The sequence below is a fragment of the Ascidiella aspersa genome, chromosome 6, assembly GCF_963924565.1.
Source record: "Ascidiella aspersa chromosome 6, kaAscAspe10.2, whole genome shotgun sequence".
In the NCBI taxonomy this organism is placed as follows: Eukaryota; Metazoa; Chordata; class Ascidiacea; order Phlebobranchia; family Ascidiidae; genus Ascidiella; species Ascidiella aspersa.
The window spans coordinates 19,125,600-19,141,304 of NC_139452.1; the positions used below are offsets into that span (position 1 = coordinate 19,125,600).

General features: G+C 35.9%; 1 protein-coding gene across 2 annotated transcripts in view; it reads right to left on the bottom strand.

The window, feature by feature from the left end:
• Positions 1-868: 868 nt before the first annotated feature.
• LOC146140617 (molybdenum cofactor biosynthesis protein 1-like) overlaps positions 869-15,705 on the bottom strand; it is a 35,452-nt gene continuing 20,615 nt past the window's right edge. The window contains exons 4-10 of one of the 2 annotated variants that reach the window (XM_083393149.1): positions 12,845-13,101; positions 8,875-8,986; positions 7,458-7,570; positions 4,885-4,995; positions 4,356-4,476; positions 2,334-2,403; positions 869-896 (exon numbers count right to left, since the gene is read on the bottom strand). In XM_083393149.1, coding sequence (XP_083249275.1) covers positions 2,348-2,403; positions 4,356-4,476; positions 4,885-4,995; positions 7,458-7,570; positions 8,875-8,986; positions 12,845-13,101 — 770 coding nt within the window. In that variant the 3' untranslated portion in view covers positions 869-896; positions 2,334-2,347. The other variant, XM_083393148.1, reaches the window with a different exon arrangement.

Consider the following 15,705-nt stretch of genomic DNA (forward strand, 5'->3'; position numbering starts at 1 on the left):
AAAGCGGCAAAATAAAAAAAATTAGAACGAAAAAAAGTGAAAAAACGACTGCGTCAATTTGACGCAAACTTTTCTTGACTAACAATAATTTTTATGGTCAGACAAGCAAAATTTATATCTTTTAATATTTAATTAAACAATGTTTGCGATAACACAACTTTGTTAAAGCAACACTTACATATCGCCGATCCACGTGGTTTCCATCAAACATTTTGAGCCATGAACTACACTTCGTACCAAGGTCATAGTAATCGACGGGATCTACCAACTTAAGCTTGACAAAAACGCGGCGTCTATATATTTAAAACTCTTTTTTTTACTTGTTGCATTATTAAATACAAATGGAAATATGAATGAATCTAATTGGTGTGCAATGACGTTTTCAATCTGTGGTATATTTTTTACTTTGTCCGCCTTCTTTATGAATAAGCTTAACGTCACAGATGACAGTTTGACGATCTATTGCTTTACACATGTCGTAGACGGTGAGCGCCGCCACGGTTACCGCCGTAAGTGCCTCCATTTCCACTCCAGTACGACCAGATGTACCACAACACGCTTCAATCATAACACTTTGCATACTGGCGTTTAATTGGACGCTTATTTTAATTTTTGTAAGGGTGACATCGTGACAAAGCGGGATTAATTTTGAGCACTGCTTGGCCGCCATCACCCCTGCTATCTTGGCAACACCAAGTACATCTCCCTTTACGATGGCGTTACGCTTTACTGCATCGAATGCAGCTTCACTCAACTGCACTCGACCAGTAGCCACAGCACGTCGAACTGAGATCGGCTTGTTTGAAATGTCCACCATGGAGGAGCGGCCTTCTTCGTCTACGTGGCTTAGCGTTTTGTGGTGGTTGTGCGATGAAGTATGAAACGCAACACGGGAGCTGCAAAACGTCGATGGAACAAGCGAAAGCGAAGAGGTGCATGGAAGCGTGGTTAAATTCATAAGACGAATATTGGATTGCGGTAAGCGACAGTACAGAAGAGAACTCTTTTCAAAGAAGTGGCCAGCAACATCTGATTTGGTGCAATCTTTACAAGAGAATTTAATTCATGATAAAATAGCTCAATTCTACACAGATAAATATATATACAAAATAAAGTGACGTTGGTTTGCTGCACACATTTTTTGTATAAAACTACACTAACGTTGACAATTTCACAGCAAAATTGACAACAGTCCCCCCAAAATAGGTAGACTCGACGCGAATAAGTATTACGCCGAAATCCACGGACAGAATCAGGCGGGTAAAATCAAAAGTATGTATTTCGCCACTGCACCTGTCAAAACCAAAGTTTACCAACCCGATCGTTTTAACTGCATTTGGCACACTTTAATGCTTTACAAAATAGCTTAAGTGTCCTGGTTCTTTTATCGTAAAAAAATTTAAGACCCATTGACTAATCAGCTTTTTGGATGCACATATTGCGTTTATCTCGTTTCAAAAGTTAAAGAGCTGTTGCTCACGACACATTTAAAGGGCGTTTGCAATAACGTCACAAATCACGCACAATGCTCTCTGATTAACTATTGACGGACTCGCTTAACAAAACGGTAATAGCGTAAACAAGTAAAAATGGGATTTTGGTGTAGTACAATCGGCCTAACGATAAGGAATATAGTAAAACTAAAATTATGTTTGGATTAGTTTGAGCTATCGCTGTGCCCCTGGCAAGTTTTTGTAAGTCAGTTATCATCTTGTGTTAAATTTTCCTAGTAACTGCGAACCACATATTAGGTATTTGTTGATAAACAGATAAATTTCCTAATTTAACTTATGATTTCCCTCCAAATATCTGTTGCACAAAGTTTAGGTCATCAGTTTTTTTGAGGGCTTGATTTAGACTAGAGTGGGCTTGATTTAGACCAGGTGTTTAAGGAAATATTTGTCGGTCGCATGTACGCCGAAGTGGCAATTCAATATTGATTCAATGTATGTTGTCAACATATGCTACTAGTTACAGTGTTACACTAATAAGGCGATAAGCTAACCCCGTTACTAAAAACGTACCTTGGCTGTTGTAAGCGAGGCCTAAAATATGGCGGCTTGGCAAGGCCTGACGCCACGGGCAAACGCCTTATTCCTAAGACTTAGCAAATAAGTAAATTCTCGCAAATGCAAGAAATAGATTTCGGCCAAGGCAAGAAATGAGTCACCGAAGCTGAGTCTTTACGACGACAAAGTGTTCGGTCATTTTTAGAGATAAAAAAATAAAATAAAAACTTGGTTGAATGATATTAGTAAAAGTATATTTAACACAACTTGTTTAGTATAATTGTTGATGATAATAATCACAAATTACAAAGCGAAAATACTAACTTTGAATGCAATGGTCACCCACCAATCAATATCATTGGGCGATTCTTCATTGCAGCCAAGTTCAACATACCTGAAGATATTAGGAGATATTTTACACATACCAATAAATTATACAAAAATATTAAAATCCCCAAAAATAAAAGCAAAGCGTAATGTTGAGGTTTAGCGATACATTTATTTTATAAGAACTTTTGCATTCACCCTGAAGCAAGCGACTTCCAACCATAACCTAAACTACAACCCCTCCCCCACACCTCTAAAGTGAACTCGAGTACAACACTCCATGCTTTCCCACTTACCTGATAACCTTCAATCATAAAATAACTAAAAACATCATCCCCGTAAAAAAAACTACCACATACTTTTTTTCATTGACCCGACCCCAGCTTCCTTCTTTGCCGCACCCGATATTAATCCGACGCCCAACACTTTCACCATTACAACCGAATCTAAACAATCCTACCCATGTTAAAAGTATAGATTTAAGTTCACCTATCTCTCTACCCTACAACCTTTTTTAATTCGCCGATATGTATTTTATTGTACCCTAAACCAATCACTCTGCTTTTTAAGCCGCCGTTTTGCTATCGCTTTCAACAAGTTGTCCGTGTAATTTTGAATGTCTGCCAGTAGAATTAAAAAGCCCATTCGAAATAACGGCCGGAAATTTTAACTTTAAAGCTGGTTTAATAAAATATAATGGTTATATGCCAGATTGGAAAAGGATTTTGCGCGGGGGAGAGTTATTTTTTTTTAATTTGTGAGGCTGTAATAACGTTATTTGTAATATTTGCACTGCTGAAAATGAAGTACTTTAGTAAAAACGTTAGCGTAACAAAAGTTTGCAATAACGGCCATTGTGTGGCGCTGGAGTTTCGGTGCGATGGTGAAAATGATTGCGGAGATGAAAGCGACGAGAAGAACTGGCGAAACCACCGCCCACTTCCTGTGCTTTTATTTTATATTGGGGAAAAACGACCAAATGCGCAAATAAAAATACAAAATTATAAGCCCGAACCAACGGAGGGTTTAGCAATATGGTAGCCCCACCACCCAGAGGTTGGCGAGCCTTTAATAAAGGAGGAAGGCTCCTGCGTAAGGCCGATATTTTGTTTTCAATGAATATGCTGTTGCTGCCAGGCATTGTTATAGTTGTAAAATTGTTTTTTAGGCAAAATTTTATTAAAGTGCCAACATTTCGATTACCTATTCGGACATACTTCCTTAGGGCAATAAGATTGCAACTATAGGCGAAAAAGTGTATATATACTAGACTAGACAAACAATAAAAGAAAAACAACAATGGAGCACATGCAAAGTCTAAACCAGAGGCGCGTTTAGACTTAGAACGTGGTCCATTGTTTGTTTTTCTTTTATTGCTGGTTTAGTACAGTGCTTTTCAACCGGCTCTATTGTACACACAGGCCCCAGGGTGTACCAAAATTGTTGCCGCATTACAAAGCCTATTATCAGGTATCACAAAAAATTATCAGGTTTTTAACCAGACTGACTGGAGTGTACAATATATGGCACAACAACATGTACTTGAGCGTACGTAACTTGTAAGATACGATATTCTATTTAAGACATAATAACAAAATATTTCTCTTGATAATCGTTATTGTAAGGTACTTCATAGTTCTTACAGGGGCACTCTAAACAAGGCTACTATGCCTCGCTTTAAAGAACTGGCTGATAAAGCATTGTGTTTGTATATTTTTATAAGTTAAGTACATTGCGAGGTTAAAGTTCTTCAGTAAACGTAAAAGTGTGTACTATTTCCAAAAAAAATTGACAAGCTCTAGTCTTGTATATAGATATTATTTCGCCTATAGTTGCAACTATATTGCCCTGAAGAAGATTTCCTAAAAGCTAATCGAAAAGTTGGCGCCCCCCCCCCCCCCTTCATATGATAATAAACCCCAACCAAAAGGGGGCTTTGGAGATGTGCTACCCCCACCCACCCTATTTGAGCACAAAATCGTCTCTTACATGCACTGATCTAAACTTATGTAGTTAAACCTGCATGCTGTTTTTTCTTTCTTTTTACAGCCTCTCCGATGATTTCCAACATGTCTGTATCACTCTTTCCCGACCTTAGCTGATCACGCAATGATACCTCGCTGTTGCCAAACAAACAGACCTAAAACATGTAATATTAAAACAACAGCAATTTATTTTTTATTAAGTCAGTACGAAATATATATTCAACAAACATTTGAAAACAGAAAGAAAAATGCACTAAACCAATTACTTATTACATGTAAACAATTACGTAAGTCAAGGTTTCGAATCTTAAGTAGCCCCTGGAAATTATAAATTAAAGTAGGACATACCCCGTCAATTACTACAACCTGACATACTGCATCCCAGTAACTCTACACAAAAACAAGCTAGCCTTGTTTATGTGGAAAGAGGGGTGAATAGTAGCCATACTTATGGATCATGTTGCCTGATAAAAAATAGCATATTGTTAAGCACCTTTTCGCATGCACGAATAAACTATACTAAGTATAGTGTAGTTAGTTTATAGTATAGTGAGTGCACCTACTTTCAAGTTTCCATCAGCTGTTATGCGTAACCTGTTACACGTTCCACAAAAGTGATCCGACATTGAAGTAATAAAACCAAATTGACCAGCGTGGCCTCTCACCTTGTATCCCTACAATTCAACAAAAATAAAAGGCATAAAAAATGTAGAGGTCCGCCCAACAAAGACGAAACCTGTAAAAAATATTTTAACCCCTCGCTCTTTAAAAGGGCTTTTGAGAATTTATTTTTTAGAAGAAAACGTGACAAAATTGCAGTTTAATTTACAAAGTGTTTAATATGGTTATAAATTAGGCAACAACAAAATTGTTAAACATCCTTTACATCCTATATATATTCAATTGTTAATATAAAGAGAGTCAGGACGAGGTGCACGTCACAACAAGTCTAAAGACAATCATTTTTAAGGTTATCTAGACCCATTCGCACATATCTCATGCTAAAAATATTGGAGCTTGAACACAAGTCATATGATATTGAGCAACGGAAAAAAGAAGCAACTCAAACTTCTGAGGAAACACCAAAGCTACAAGTTACGATGGTTAAAAGAAATACATGGAAAGCGCGATTGGTCACAGGTAACCATCTCGTCATTGCGGGACTTTTAAATTCTAGATAAAAGTTTCCTGTGCTCCTGTTGTGGTCTGCACAAACTGAGCTGGGTCTCCTTTAAATATCGGTAGTACTAAGTCAGGGGTGCACTGCATAACCTGCAGCCGTGCGGCCGCATGCGGCCGTTTACTAAACGTTTTGCGGCCGTGCACGTGTTTAGGAAAATACAAGCGTTGGCGGCCGTATACGTGAATACAAAATTGTTTCCACCTAATTCGCAAATTGGAATTTGAAAACAAGTCTAAAAATAGGCAGGGTTTTTATGTTATGGACCAGGCAGACATCATTCTTAAATTATTGCTGATCAGATTGGCTACAAGAACATGACTTTGAGAAGGGGGGATCTAGGGGGCCACCTTCCCCCACAAAAAAATGTTCAAGTAAATCCGTTCATGTCAAAGGCGCTATGTATATTATAGCATATTGCGCCGGAAATATGCGGCACACTCTATAAAGTAAAATTTCTGTTAAATTGGAACTCCCGGCATTTTTTACAATATGCTATTGTTTCATGTGCCTTAGGCCAAGCCCATTTCGTATGAATTAAAAGTTTTGCTTATTTAAACTCAATAAACCCTTTTTTCGCGCTTTGCGGCTTGCGCGATTGGACTGCATTCCGTTTACATGTTTTAGAACGAGGATCGTTAAAGAACAAGTATCTTTTGAAGCATAAATGTTGTATGACGTCAATTTAAGACTTAAATTTCTGACGTCATCTCTAAAAAAATTCTACTGGCGGCCAGGAAATTAATAAAGACTGTCAATGCGGCCGTTAACAACTAAAGACTGTTTGGCACCCCTTACTCATATAGCGTTATGCTGGTCCTGCTGCAAGATTCCTTAGCATGTTCTGAGGAACTGTCACATACCCAGGGTCAGGGGCGTATCCAGAAAACTAAAAAGGAGGGGGGGGGCGAACTTTCAAGTAAGGGAATTTCCCCATTTAAAAAAATAGTGATTGTAATGACGTCATAAATAGGAAAAAAATCTCATCGGCAACAACCAATTAACGTCCAGCGAAAAACAAACCAAAAGACGCAAAGCGAACACGTGGTCGTCGACCATCCTGGCAGACGCCAGCTGCAAAACTGCTTCGTATGCAATCATTAACTTTAGTTGAAAACCTAAACCAACACCCGAGAAATATGTGTGATTAATATTGCGTACATTTCATAGTTTTCGTACATTCATAATTCCACGATCAGCCGCGCAGTTTGCTAAGTTTCATGCACGGGACTATGCTAAATTACGATCACGCCTTTCGCCACCATCCCGCGGGCCTAGGTTTAGATAACACTGCTCTAAAGGTTCGCTTTTGCTGGACGTTAATTGTTTCTGATTATTTTGACCTGATTACAATTACTATTATATGGCGTCATACCTTTCACGTCACACGGAAAAATAGTGAAATTCCCTAAGTTGAAAATTCAGGACCCCACCTTTTTGATTTTTTCGATACATCCCTGATTGCATCATCAAATAATACATTATGTAACCGTAAAAAAGCTTTGATATGCGAAGGCTAGAATGCACTTACCTAAGACCCTATTCACCTATCCAGTAAATAACTTAATAACGATAAAACTTCAGAGATTTGGCTTATGGTAAATGATTGATATTAGGTGTTAGTGACACTGAACAGCAGTATAATATCATTTTTTATATTGAAGTTTTATGCCCTTTAATTTGAAAAGTTTGGTTGCCCGTTAAAAAATATAAATTTATATATCTGTTTGATGTTATTATGCAGAATAGACAAGATCTTTAGTTTAGCAGAAGCAACTGAGAAAGCAAAGCCAGAACTTACGAAAATCAACAAGATGTATTAAATAATGGTAAAAGTATTGAATAATAAACAGTTATACTAGCTTATATTAGAAAAAGAGAAAAGCACTAATAAGAATTTATTTTAGTAGGCACATGAATAGATAAATGACCACTGTTTGTTGAAAAGTTCCTTACCTTTGAAGTGTCGTTATCAGAGTCATTTAGGCGAACAACATCTGGGTATTGCAAGTGAATTTTATCAAGCATGTTTTTATATGTCACCATCTTACGATCGTTCCATCGGTTTCCTAAACAGTAAAAAAAACGATTTTTTGAACAATTTCTTGTTTAATGAGGGTTATTTTTAAGTTCTGGTTGGGATAACTGCATACATAGGTTTTATATTAACTGAAATTGTATCACTTTGTTATACCCTTCGACACAATAAAATATTTATAACACTTTTGACAAAGGTTAGAAACTCCCCAGATAGTGGTGTCCAAAAAACGGGAACATTAGGCTAAATGCCACACTAAGTGATAAACAATCTGAAATAAAAATGTATTAATATAATCACAATCCTGAGAGCACTGAACTTACGAACTAAATGTGCAACATTTTTGAAGAAAGTTTAAAAAAAGCACAGGAGTACTAATACAAATAGTGGATTTTGATTTTAATTATGAATTTTTAAATGTGCATCCTAGATTTACTAAACATTACATTTTGTGGATACTTTAGTCAAAAAATCAATTTTTTAACTTTATTTATGGAATTACCTTTGCATTGTTTAAAATATGCACAAATGTGGACACAGTAATCTGATTTATGAGCCAACTTAAAAAATAAGAGCATTTTCATAATCAGGGACCTCAAACATTATTATCAGATATAATTACTAGGGCCCGCAAAAGTCAATAAAGTTAAAATTTTTTAAGGAGCTTGTCTGTCCAGGAATCAAATAATAAAGTCGTTTTTAGCACCTAGGGTGCTGTTTCTAAGAAGTTTATAGGTTAAAATAAAGTTAAAATTTACAATAAAGTTAAAATTTATTAATAAAGTCAAAATTTGTCAAATTATAGCCTTTGACAAAGTTTTTGTGTTTCTTGAGAGTAGTTTTTGTAAAAATCGTCGTGGAAGCATTAAAAATCAGGAACTGCGACACAATTAAACCATATTAACCCATAAAAGCAGGAAATATGGCACAATGCCCACTTGGATCAGCAGTAACTTTTATCGCAAATTGTCCATTTTTTTTTTATTGTCACGTATTTAAATTTTTTTTATAAAACACTTTATCTTCATAAACGTGGTCTTTTCGAAGATCAACAATTTGGATTTTAGAAATAGCCTACTTCTGTAATACAAAAATTCCTAAGCAAGCTAAAACTATCGCCAAAAAAACCCGATGCAGTTTTTATAATCCATAAAACACCTTGACTTTGCGACAAAATATCACGTTTGGGTCTGAAATCGACAAAATATTATGTTTGGGTAACTGGCATCAATTCAAGGAAGAACTGTGGCCTCTACAAACGAGCAATTCCGTTAGGTTAAAGTTAAAAAATTGTTTTTTTAGGTTAGAATAAAAATGGCCCTAATAATTACTAACCATCAAAGGGCATATATTCGATGAAGCGAACGTCAACATCAATATTCTTTGTCAAATTGACAAAGTCACAAATCTCGTCTTCATTTACCCCATTCATAACAACACAGTTAATCTAAAAAACAGGAATAACAATTAGTTTAAAATTAAATAAAATGTGTATGAAGTTACTAGTATATAAATGTTTAAAAAATGAACTGAAAAAAATAAGACCACCTTTTCAATATTATAGGTACATTTGTTCTTCTCCACTTGCAAACTTGGAATTATATTCCTTCGAGAGAAATACCTTGATTTCACAAGGCTAAATAAAAGTTTTTTACTGATTTAGTATAAACTTGAACCGCTCGCCAACACGAGTGCAAATCGATCAAACTTATCGCGAACTATTCTGCAGCCTCCAAAATTACCAAACTTATTGACTGGCTACAAAATACATGTACATCCTCCACACCAATTTCTTGTACAGTATATTAAAATATGTGTCTTATGTTCCTTTATTATAAGCTGGCTCAAGTTTGACAAATACAAATTATTTTCTATTTTTTATTCTTGGCATTTGTATATGTACTTGTTGGTTATTTGGTAAATTGAATTATTTTTGTGTTGTTGCAGTTTTGACAATATATCCAAATCTGAGTTTCGTCAAATTTGGCACTGCATTTAACTGCCAATCGGTGAGTCGACTGCCCAATTTCCGACTTAAGTTTCATGACAAAAAAACCTTGCTTGAGTATGTGCTTTCAAACTGGGTATTTAAAAAATGAGCAAAGAGAATTGGACAGGTCTTCCTCACAGCAAGTAAAATAATTCTATAGTTTATATGCCTCTCATAACTTCATTTGACTTCAGCTCTAAAGGTTCAACGTAGCTTCTTCCACTTTAACTAAAACAATGGTATATATTATTCTTGGTTATTTGGATCTTAAAAAGGGTTAAGCAAACCTTTCATAGAGATGTTTACTAAATTATAAATATTTAGCGCAGAAAAGCGGATGGATACATGACCAGTGGCATATCCAGGGGGGGGTGAGGGTTCGGACCTTTTCGGAAGTGACATTAACATTTTTTGTTCGTTTTTGTCAGGGTTTACCTCACCGTGGAAGCTGCGTGTTTTTTTTTCAGTGTAATTGAGTCACACGTCTTGCTAATGCGAAACCAAATCAAACGCAAAATGCCTTTTTCGTTTCTTGTTTGTTCGACCGTAAACGCAGGATATTTTTTCTCTTTCGTTATTCGTTCGGGTTGGCTGATCAACAAGTGTGTGTTCGACAATTAATAACAGTTAATCAAGCGGTCTCTGTAATTCATCGGGCCCGCTGCCTCTTCGACAAACTATACACGAGTCCAGTTTAAATACTTTTAGAGTATTTTAACTACTTAAGTGCGAAAAATTTTCGCGTTTCGCGCGAATTTTCTTTTTACATTTTTATGCTGTCTATTGAACTAGATTAGCGCTTCTCTATCGTTGCGCCGTGGAAGGCTGCCAAGTGCGTCGCGGACAAACGGAAAACGTATTCAAAAATATTGGACACATATTTTTTAACATTTCTTTTATTTTGATTTTCGGCAATGTAATAAAAACTTCAAGAAATTTTAAAAAATGTTGTTTTCCCCAAAAAAAAATTGCACTCGCTTCGCTCGCCAGGTGTACACTCAGTTAAAAAGGCTAAAAACACTGAACTTGATTAACTTTTGAAGTGGCGTTTTTCCAGATGTTGCGCTAATCAACTAACACCGGGGAAAAGCGATCTTCGTTTATTATTGCAGGTAGCGAAAGACGTGCTTTTAATTTAGCGTAGTCCCGTAAATGGATTTACCAAAATCGATCACATATATTTCTCCTGAAGTTAACGATTGCACACTGAGCGGTTTCGCAGCTGACGCCTGGCAGGATTGTCGGCGACGCACTTGTGTGTTTTGCGTCTAAAAGTTTGCTTTTGCTGGACGTTAGTTGGCTGTTTCTGATGATTTTTTTATTATTTATGACGTCATTACAATCGCTGTTTTATGACGTCATATCTGTCACTATTTTATGACGTCATTAACGTCAGACGGAAAAACGGGGAATTCATAAGTTGAAAATTCGGGATTTTGTTGAGATATTCCATTCATCTTTAACAGTATATGAATTTTTGCAGTCACATCATAAAGGATAGTCAAAAATGAGCGATTTAAAAATCACATCCATACAATCAGCAAAAGCAAACTGAAAAGACATCCAGAATCGTTGAAGCATTATTAAGTTTGCCAACATTCAAGGGCAAGAGTTTACTGATTTATAAAGGGGATTGATACATAACATAAGCTTTAGATACATAACATAGGCCAGGACTTCACAGTGATGTATTTGCACTTGCAATTTATGTGACAATCTAAAGTTAATGTCCAGAAAATAGGTGAAATGTTCCTTTTTTAATGTCAAACAGTCGATTTTGAAAGAGTCACCCCTTCCTAATAATTGGCGTTTTTAGCAGCGAAAATACTGGAAACGTAAAAGTTTTGTTCCACTGGGGGTTTACATTAAACATCTCCAGACATCCTATGTATGTTGGTCATCCCGTGACACTCCTCTTTAGAAATGTCATGTTACACAACTCTATTGGAGCAGTTAAAGCATGGCTTCTTTGACATCTACACTTTGCATAGTAATACAAATAGAAACGATCCAAGATTCTCGTGGACAGTCATATATTTCAATACACCATGAAAAACACTAATATTTGTGCAGTTCCAGTCATCAAAGGCAATAGAAAACCATTAAATTTAACTGTTTTCAACTGTAGTTGCCCTGATAAATCTTCAGCAATAATTTTGTTGAAGGTTGTGCAGAACAGGCAATTTTTTTTTCATTGACCTATGATGCACTTACAAACTTTTTATTTTGATTGCCAGCCTTTTTGACTGTATTCTAAAGTGTGAAAAGAGAGCTCTAGTTTTCTTGCTAACTCTCTCCTTGACTTTCCAACAAACCCAAGATATTGATCTTTCATACAAGGTTATATTATATATAATATGTAGTTTCAAAAAATAAGTACTTGCATTCCATTTTTTATTATGCCGCTGTCGCCGCATGCCACATTTGTAAACCCCTACCGTAAACGGATTTTAAGCAAACAATATATATTGTTTTAACAAATTTTTGTACTCGGCAATCATGTGACACCTTTCTTGAGCCAATTTCACAACCCATACAATTTGTTAATGTACCGCTAATGGTCTTCCATTCTTTAAAAAACTGGCAATAGCTCTTGTAATTCCAACACTCTGGTTAGCAATTTTTGATAAAAATAGTTTTTCTTTGAACAACAATGTGCCTCTTTTTTCCAAAGTTAGCAATAATGTCTTTAGTTGATATACTGTTTAAACTTTTTAGGGTTTGCTGGCATTTGTTTATACAAAAATGCAAGGCTTTCACTCACAAGTTTAACCACTTTATCCAAGCTGTTAAACAGACAGTCAACTGGCCAGAAGCTCTAAGTGTGATACAATTTTTCTTGTCCTAAAACATTACCACCTAATGACTATAATAATTCTACTCCATCTAGTGACTTCGATACTCTTAACTGTTGGTTTGCAAAGATAGTGTAATCACAAAATCATGAGCATAAATATTCTACAACAATTGTGTCCCAAATGTCTATAATCCTTTCCTTAGTGTGTTAATCAGTGTTGCTGTGGTATTTTAAAGTTATGTCTATTACCTTCGCAAGTTTTATGTCTTCCTTCACTCACAAAGCAGAAAATACAATTAGTAAGTTTATGTCGGTTAACTATTTTATTACCATTACCAATGAATCTAACTTCCAGTTAAGCCATGTAGCATAACAAACTACATAGTTTCAATATAACCTAGTTTTCCTTACATTCCTGCTGGTGCTTAAGTTTTGATAATAACAAACATGGTTTATTTTTTACTAAACAAATCTTAATTATAAAATCACATTATGTTTCATACAAGCGATTCAATTACCTTAACAGGATGAAACCCCATTTCAATCGCCATGTTAATTCCTTGCATGACACGGTCCCAGCCCTTCATTCGTGTGATGAGATCAAAACGTTGTGGAATTAATGTATCCAGACTGATATTAATAGAGTCTAAACCTGATTCCTTGAGTTCCTGGAGTTTTCGTGGTAAAGTCACACCATTTGTAGTAATACCAATGGTTTGCAGTGAGCTACCAATGGTTTCACCAAATGGCGGAGCCTTTAATTTGCTTATCTCTCCTAAAATAAAATAAAACATTATAGACTTGAAATTTATATTGTAAATCGATTGATGAACAGAAAATTATCCTTCTCATGGAACATTTGGTGGATGGTAAATTTGTGTGAGCGCAAACACATATTACCTCCTGACAAAATATAAATCAGCAGTCCTAATGATTATAGCCGTTTTTTTTCGCTTTTATGCTAGCTTGAATTTCACAACAAAACAGAATGTAACAAAATATAGAAGACAAATACTTAAAATTATCTTAAAAATGTTTTTCTGTTTGCTTTAAAACACCATTGTTTGTTTTTCAAACATAAATAAACAGGAGAATGCAGTTCAATACCCATTAGGTACTGGAACGTGGCAGGGGCGTAGCGTGGGGGGTTACTAGGAGTCATGACACTCCCCTTTGAAATCTCAGTATACAATGATCACAAAACTAAAACCGTGATTGGTGCGATGTTACATCAGAAACATTGCACCTGGCATTGAAAACATGTCGGTGCTTATCAACGCTCGTTACTGTTGTTTCATTTGGCATTTCTCCTATCACCGACTTAACTAATTTCAAGCAGGCCTGTGAACGAATATATATTTTATTGGTAAAACAAACAGACCTCTTAACGACATAGAGAAAACAGGCGTGTAAGCTACAACAATACGTGTATTTTAAACAAAATTAATTTATTCTTCTCGATTTTTTATATGAACCCTGTATAATATCATCCACAGAGTAGTTAATATCCCGGTGTGAATTCATTAGCATTAAGCTGGTCAAGCAGGTCGCTCTATTGAACGTTTTCATTAGCTTCAATCTCGAAAAAGAGTGCTCGGCCGTCGTACTGCTAACAGGCGGGGTCATTGCACACTTCATACAATCGGCGAAATAAAACTACAAATCACCAAATTTGTTGATAAGCATCGTTAATTTTGCTGACAACAAAGTGCAAAAGTTTGGGATTGATACATCACGTAGCCTGTTCTGACACAACAATTCCATAGTTTTTGGCCCACAATTAAAATCATGTGACATTCGGACGTATATGAGTCAACAAGGTGTTGCGTTTTTTTGGCGTCTTACAGACAATTTTAAACAGTTATAAGCTCATAATAATCTATACAAACTGTCCGAAAGCGGCAATGTTTTTAATGTAATTAGGTCACTTGTCTTAAGCTAATGCGAAACCAAAATAAAACGCCGTTTTTCTTCTTTTGTTGGGTCGACCGTAAACGCAGTTTATCTTTTGCTATTCGGTAAGGTTAGATCAGCAAGTGTGTATTCGATAATTGACAACGCTAAGACAAACCTTCTTTCTTTTTTTCTTGCTAAAAACGTTGAGTTAGGTAGCTAATGGTCCTCGCTGTTCGCTGTCTGCGATAAATCCGATGTTGGTGTAACAACTGCATGTTTCTAACTGAAGCAGTTTCCTAAAAGATGAACTGTGACTGTCTTGCGCATTTCAAAGTCGCCACTTTTATGTTAGGATTATTACCGCAAATTTTTCTCTGTAAGCATATTTAAAGGCCACGTGTTTAGGGTACAATTGACGGAACTTATTTTCCCTCAACAAATACTAGTATTTTGCTGACTTGGCACACTGCTCGGCGCAGATGTTGTGCTAATCGTGGCATAATAACACCCGGGAAAAATATCTTTGTTTAGTTTTGCAGGTGGCGAAAGGGGTGCTTGTAATTTAGCGTAGTCCAGCATATAAAATCATTCACACATATTTCATTCGTTTAGTTTTTCGCCTGAAGCTAGCAATTGCACACTAAGCAGTTTTGCAGCTGGCGCCTGGCATTAGTGTCAACGACGCACGTTTTTGCGTTTGCTGGACGTTAATTGTTTCTGGTTAGTTTTTTTTAAGACGTCATTAAAATCACCATTTTATGATGTCATTATTTATTATCGTAAGACAGAAAATAGGGGAATTCCCTAAGTTGAAATTTCAGGACACTCCCTTTGAAATAGTCACGCTACCTGAGTTGTGGGGAAGCTAGGGAAAAATAACTGAAATTTTTTGGCTCATTACTTATTTAAAAAAAAGGGAAAAAATGAATTTAAAAAATATTACCAAAAGTGAATACAAGCTGCTTACGTAAGCATTTGTAAGTTTTGTCTGACATCAACAGATTTAACAAAAAAAATCGCGTTGTCTTCCTGGAAATATTAGCACCAACAAATTTACCATTTAAGCCTCTTTATATGAACACGCCAATAAGCATGACAAAGTGGATAGATACACATGACCTACTGTACTTAATGCGTGCAAAATAGCGAAAATTTAGTAAAGTTTAACCCATGCTAATAATAAACTCTAAAGCACTTTTTGTTTCATTTTGTTGAGATATACAATGCATTTTTAGCTGTACATTTTTTTTTGGTATATAATCTTAAAGTATATCTCTAGAAACAGGCAATTGTACAGTTACGCTCCCTACAATCAGCAATTCATTTAAGCATCGTTTATTTCACTGACAGCGAAGTGTAACAGTGACACCGCAATTCCAAAGTTTTCATGCTCAAATTGTAATCATGTGACAATCGGAAATCAGTTAGTCATTGAGGTGAAATGTTGCATTTTCATCCAACAATATTGATGTTTTAAGCATGT